The sequence below is a fragment of the Chenopodium quinoa genome, unplaced genomic scaffold (genome assembly GCF_001683475.1).
Source record: "Chenopodium quinoa cultivar QQ74 unplaced genomic scaffold, ASM168347v1, whole genome shotgun sequence".
Taxonomy (NCBI): domain Eukaryota; kingdom Viridiplantae; phylum Streptophyta; class Magnoliopsida; order Caryophyllales; family Amaranthaceae; genus Chenopodium; species Chenopodium quinoa.
Genome location: NW_018745540.1, coordinates 2,386,816 through 2,393,271, shown reverse-complemented (window position 1 = coordinate 2,393,271; position 6,456 = coordinate 2,386,816). Strand labels below are relative to the sequence as shown.

Here is a 6,456-nt window from a genome sequence, read left to right as displayed (position 1 = left end):
AAAAAAGAGAAAAAAAAAAGAAAAAAAATTGGGAATAAAAATAAAAATTATTATCTCCTTCGCTTTTTATTTATATTGAAAATTTGGACTTTCAGACTATTAAAGTACTCATCTTTAGCCATAAATTGTACTTAATGAAAAATATTATCATATAAGATTTTAGTCGATTTATTTCAATGTACTTGTAAATACATTTTATAATATTACTATTTTGTATTTTATACTCCGTATTCTTAAGGTTAAATAAAATAAAGATATTTATCCATACAAAAAAAAAAGATATTTATTATAGAGTAAGATTTAAATTGTATTTTGGGAAGTATAAACATTTTTCATGTTACAACAATTAAAAAACGGACATAATAATATTATTTTAATTAATTTATAAATACAAAAAAGGGGATAAAAAGTCTTCTAAGAGAAGAGGGGAAGCTCTTCTTTGGACCAGTCCCTCTGCTTCTGCTTCACCTCCCATTGTGTGTGTTACATTCTCTCTCTAAAAAAAAACTCTCTCTCTCTAAAAATAGTTTCTCTTTCTAACTCTGAAATAGAGGAAGCAGTGATTTTTATCAGAAACAAGTTTAATGTCCACCCACCCTCTTCAAAACTAACCTTCTCTTTCTTTCTTTCTTTCATTCTCTCTCTTCAAAAAAATAGAACCATTTGTTTCCTCTCATTTTAGGTGTGAATAATATAACACATTTTCCAATTTCATTTTACTCCCTTTTTTTCACTATATTTTTTTTTCTCAATTTCTGTTATTTTTCTTATTTGCAGTAGATCTATTACCAAATTTAAGAAGCCAAAATGAGCAAAGAAGAGTTCTTAAAAATTCAGGTAAAATAAATATAAATAAACATTAGTTTGATTTTCTGATTGTAGGAAGCATTTTTATTTACCCTTTTTGATTAATTTTAATGGGTTTTTGTTCATTTTCAGACTTGTGTTCTTAAAGTGAATATACATTGTGATGGTTGTAAACAGAAAGTCAAAAAAATCCTGCAGAAAATTGAAGGTAAATCTTCTTTCCATCTTTCTTCTGTAATTCTGTTTTATAATTTTTACTTTATGCTTTTCTTGTTTCTCAATTCACTGACCAGAACTCTCTCAGTCTGCTGTCCTGTCCGGATTTAATTGTCACATTGTTACTTCGAATTTCACTATTTACATGATTATTAATTCCGAATAGACGGACCGACAGTGTAGTTATTAAATTTAACTGTTGTTGAAACACGAGTAATTGATTTGGAATTGGAATTGAAACAGGGGTTTACAAGACTAGTATAGATGCAGAGCAAGGGAAAGTAACGGTTTCAGGAAATGTAGACCCAACAACACTCATCAAGAAGCTCAATAAGTCTGGTAAACATGCAGAGCTTTGGGGCGCTCCTAAACCAAACAATAATAACAACCAAAATCAACTGAAAAACGTAGATAATGGTGGTAAAGGCGGCGGCGGAGGTCAAAATCCAAATCAAAATCATAACAAAAATCAGCCGCAAAAGGGCGGCGGAGGTGGTGGTGGGGTTCCTCAAAATCAGCCGAAAGGTGGTGGTGGTGGTGGAGGACCGCAGCAGCCGAACCCGCAACAGTTGCAGCAAATGCAGCAACAACAGCTGCAGCAATTGCAGCAACAGATGAAGGGACTTGGAATGGGTGGAGATCTGAAAATGCCACCGCAATTTCAAGGAATGAAGATGCCGTCGAAAGATAATCAGCCGCAGTTACCGCAGCCGGGTGGGAAAGGAGTGAAGTTTAATGTGCCGGAAGATGACTTGGATGATGATGATGATTATGACGATGATGATTATGATGATGATGATTTTACGGATGATGATGAGTTTGATGATGAATTCGAGGATGTCGGTAAGATGAAACCGATGGGTTTGGGTGGTGCGGGTGCGGGTGGGGGTGGACCGCCGCCGAATATGATGATGAATGGTGGTGGTGGTGGTCCGGGTGGTGGGATGATGAATCCGCAGCTGATGAATGCTATTGCTCAGGCGAAGGCGAATGCTGCGGCCGGGGGTAATGGTGGTGGGATGATGAATCCTCAATTGATGAATGCTATTGCTCAAGCGAAGGCTAATAATGGTGGTGGCGGTGGAGGTGGTGGTAATAATGGTAAAAAAGGCGGTGGAGGTGGAGGCGGAGGTGGAGGAGGTAATGTTCCGGTTCAGATGAATGGAGGTAAAAAGGGGGGAGGAAATGGAGGAGGAAATAATAATCAAAATCAAGGAGGTGGGAAACAAGGTGGTGGTGGTGGGGGTGGTAAACAAGGCGGTGGGCCGATGCCGGGTGATTCTAAGAATGGTGGTAAAAATGGTAATGGGCAACCTCATGGTGGCGGTGGAGGTGGAGGCGGAGGTGGTGGTGGGAACATGATGATGATGAATGGTGGTGGGGGGAAGAAAGGTGGTGGTGGTGGGATGAATGATGGAGGATTACCACCTAATCATCATGGCATGGGAGGAAATGGAATGAATAACAATCCAAATGGAGGAGGGTTCAATCATAGCATGGGGGGCATGCCTGTTCATCATGTGGGTGGTGCCCCCAATATGGGCCAAATGCCACCAGTAGCCCAAATGGCGAACATGCAAATGGGCCCTATGGGCTCGATCCCGGCCGTTCAAGGGTTGCCAGCTGGCACCACAGCAACTGCCGGACCTGCTTACTACCATGGGGGCCCACCGCCGGAAATGATGGACCCCAACCCTGGTAACCCGTACCACCAACAAATGTTAGCTCAAATGATGATGATGAACCAACAACGAGCTAATGGGAATGAGCGGTTTCAGCCCATGATGTACGCCCGGCCACCACCTGCGATGCATTATATGCCCCCATACCCACCACCGGCAGACCCTTATACTCACTATTTCAGTGATGAAAACACCTCATCAAGTTGCAATGTAATGTGATAAAAAATTTGCCAAAAGAAACATGAGAGGGTGGTGTTTGTTCCTTGTTTGGTCATGAATCTCGGTGAACAAGGGTAGTTCTCTGCTCAAAGGGCATGCGGAATCTTGATAGTTTGATTAAAAAAAAAAAAAAAAAAAAAAAAAAAAAAAAAACTTACCATAAATGATGCAAGAAAAAACCTTTATTTTAGCTTAAATTTTCATAATTTCACCTTGTTAATTTTACTCCTTATTTTTAGTCCTAAGTTTTTTATATTTTCAGGATTTCAATTATCATAGAGGAAGGGTCCGTTATATATTATATAGATAATTTATATAAAAGAAAACAAGTTTGTAGTGGAAGATGATAATGTAAACTTTTAGGAGAGAATGAGAAGGGGACATTGTCCTCGTTCAGTGAGATGTTTATATGTGTTTATAAATGTTTTTTTTTTTTTACTCTTAAAAAAAATCCCATAATAATAAAAAATAATTATAATAAAATTAGAAAGGAGTATTAAATAAATCCCCTCTTTTTTCTCCTAATTCTTTGTTATAATATATTATTATTTGCTCAATTGTAAATGCTTATCTTCTTCACCAATACACTGTGTTTTGTAGTTAGCTTTAACTAGTTTTGGATGGTCCATGTGAGATATCACTATCTAAGTAGTTTCCGTTCATTATTATTGACCATTATTATTATTGTTATTATTAAGGCTAATTCATAAAAGAAAATGAAAATATTTTTGTAGGGTCTCAATCCATAAGTTGCGCTAAAGTGGATTAATGGCCCCATGTCCCACTAGCTTCTTTTAGCTAAAGTGTTTTAGGTAAATCAAACCCAATCTATTCAAAAGTTGGTGTTAAGCTTAGCAAGATACTATTTCATACATGCATTTTTAAACTTAGGTACGTCCCACGGGCCACAAGAAGATCGTTTATTTATTATTATGTTGTTTTTGGAATCTATGTTGATGTGTAGATGGGAGCACATAATTTAGAGAGTAAAAGTGTGCCACTATGCACACCCCTTTTGGTTTGTACGATTGTCTATATCAAATTTGCGATTGGTGTAAGAAAATGGCTAAAGATGACATTGGGCCGGCCTAGTTTGTTCCATGAAGCGGCCCAATATGGAATAAACCATTGTAACGATGGTAACGACACACTATGATATTGTGCGAGTTGTGCTTGACCACAGTTTTTGGAAAAAACACAATAAAACATAGCATGACACAACATGATAAATTATGCTACAATAAATAAAATTTACCTTAGACATGCAACATGACGCATGGTCTAGGGTTGTATCTGAGCCACCCTTTTGAAAATTTTAATATGGTGTGTAGATAGATAATGGAGTTAGTTGTTAATCAAGCCCATCTAGGCTCATGACACATGGGCTCTGCACACAAGGCACAATCCATGTCCATCTTCGATGCAACATAAATTCTACTTCCTCCGCTTCTTTATAGTTGCAACACTTTCCTAAAATGAAAATGTCATAATAGTTGCAAGACACTTTAAAAAGGAAGGTTTTTATGGTGAAAATTGTGCTATTACCTTTATTTAAAGCTCATGGCCTACTTGATTATTCTCCTAACAACCTCTTAGCTCCATTTTAAGTGCATTATATCATGTGAAGTCCACTTTTCTTAAATACCGTGATAAATTATGTGTTGTAACTATAAAGAAATGGAGGAGTATATTAGTAGAAAATGCAGCAAGTGTTCTTTTAGCTTCAAATCTAGTGATGAGAAACCTTGCTCTTAGTTGTAACAATTTCTCACCTCGCCTTGTTCTTAACTATATATGGTAACATGCTCATCTTATTTGCTTCAAACACCCATTATATTAATATGTTTGTTTCAAATTAATTAAATCCCGCTTTCATGTCAATGTCAAATCAACATTGACATGTGCCTTGGTTATGGGTAAGCATATCGGATATTTAATTAAAAATTTTAAAGACTTGTTAACCCAAAAATTGGTTCGTTTTACAAAATCAGACTTGGAAACGGTCAAACTGGTTCCTAAAATTTTAAGGACTAGACTAGGAATCATCAGGAACCGATTTTGGTTATGAATATCCGGTTATATATATAACTGTTTAACAAAATACAAACTCTAATATATTTTTGGTTTGTTTCACTTTTAAGCTTTTAATACATGTATATCTAGATGCGATGTTTTTGGCTATTTTAAATTTTCATAGGCTTCAATAATTCGTTTTTGGTTTCACTAATTTCATACATTCAGCATACCTTTTACTTTTTAAATAAACATATTATTATTTTTCAGGTAATCGTGACCCAAATAAAATATTTTTACTAGTATATAAAATATGATATAGTCAGATACTTACTAATTTTAGCTTTTTATCAGTTTCACATAGCTAATAGCGTATAATTTTAGTTAACTTATCAGTTTTGGCTTTTATTTAGGTATCGTTGTGAAAAATAAAAGACCTAGAAACTAGCATGTTGCAGCTATTTCGAGTGATAATATTTTATTGCCACTTTGGCATAATAATGACACAGTCGTTCTTGGCTTGTATTAGTTTGTTTAGTTTAATTAGACTTGCATTAGAGTTGAGCCCTCATAACATACTTGCTGTAAACATATACTTTTGGCCTCTTGTCCTCGCGGATAGTGTGATGATGAGGCAAAAACCCAGTTCACATGTTGGATCAATTCTAAGCTTCTATGAACTTTGAAATGCGAGATAAAAAAAATCTAAAACACCTTCAAGCCTAAATAAATTAATTTTCCCTAAAAGCCTAAATTAACCTCTATCTGCTTGTTAATTAGGTCCAAAATATGCTATACACATATTTAAGCACGCTTAATAACAGACTAAAACTCATTAAATACAACACCTAGATCAATTTGGCTAAAAAACTGAGTTGACTTGCTATGAAAATTCGATTGATGGATATCATGAGCCCAATTTCGATTTGAAACGAAGGAGAGATGAGCAAAATACTAAAGTGGGCCCAAAACTGACACCCTTGCACTATTTCGACCATGTCCTAAAATGTACATAAATTTTTTATTTGGTTTCAATTGGTTTATAAAGTAGACTTGTAAATCTTTCCAGCGATATATTATATGCCTTATTTAGAGTTCAAGATCTACAATTATATTATGGTTTTAAAATCGTCTGTTTCGAACAGGGCTGCGTGCGAATGACATTGCGCGTGACTGCCGCAAGCAAATTTACCAGAAGATCACATTATATTCATTTACCAAAAAAATTAAAAGATCCGGGATGAAAAAAGGCAAATGTCGCACGCGACTTTAAAGTTGCGCATAGTTGTCGTGCGCTACTTTAATTATTGCTCGCGACATTACTTGACGTGGCGCCTGATGAGCTTGTAACACTCTAGTTCCTACACCTAATACGATCTTAGATAAATTCGTAAAGGACATAAAAATATAAGAAAACACAATGAAAAAATACTCTAATACTTGAAGCGTTTTTGAAACCCTAAATATCTTAATATCTCTCTCTTCTATACCTAATTAATCATATTCAAAGTCGCTGGAA

General features: G+C 35.7%; 1 protein-coding gene across 2 annotated transcripts; it reads left to right on the top strand.

The window, feature by feature from the left end:
* The first annotated feature begins 408 nt into the window (after positions 1-408).
* Positions 409-3,077, top strand: LOC110716104 (heavy metal-associated isoprenylated plant protein 33-like). Of its 2 annotated transcripts, none has more exons than XM_021894741.1 (4): positions 409-682; positions 781-837; positions 940-1,015; positions 1,267-3,077. In XM_021894741.1, the coding sequence occupies exons 2-4, from the start codon at positions 808-810 to the stop codon at positions 2,922-2,924; spliced, it is 1,764 nt and encodes a 587-aa protein (XP_021750433.1). In that variant the 5' UTR covers positions 409-682; positions 781-807; the 3' UTR covers positions 2,925-3,077. The 2 variants fall into 2 exon arrangements, with proteins under 2 accessions (XP_021750433.1, XP_021750432.1); XM_021894740.1 differs by having other exon boundaries at positions 778-837.
* The last annotated feature ends 3,379 nt before the right edge of the window (positions 3,078-6,456 follow it).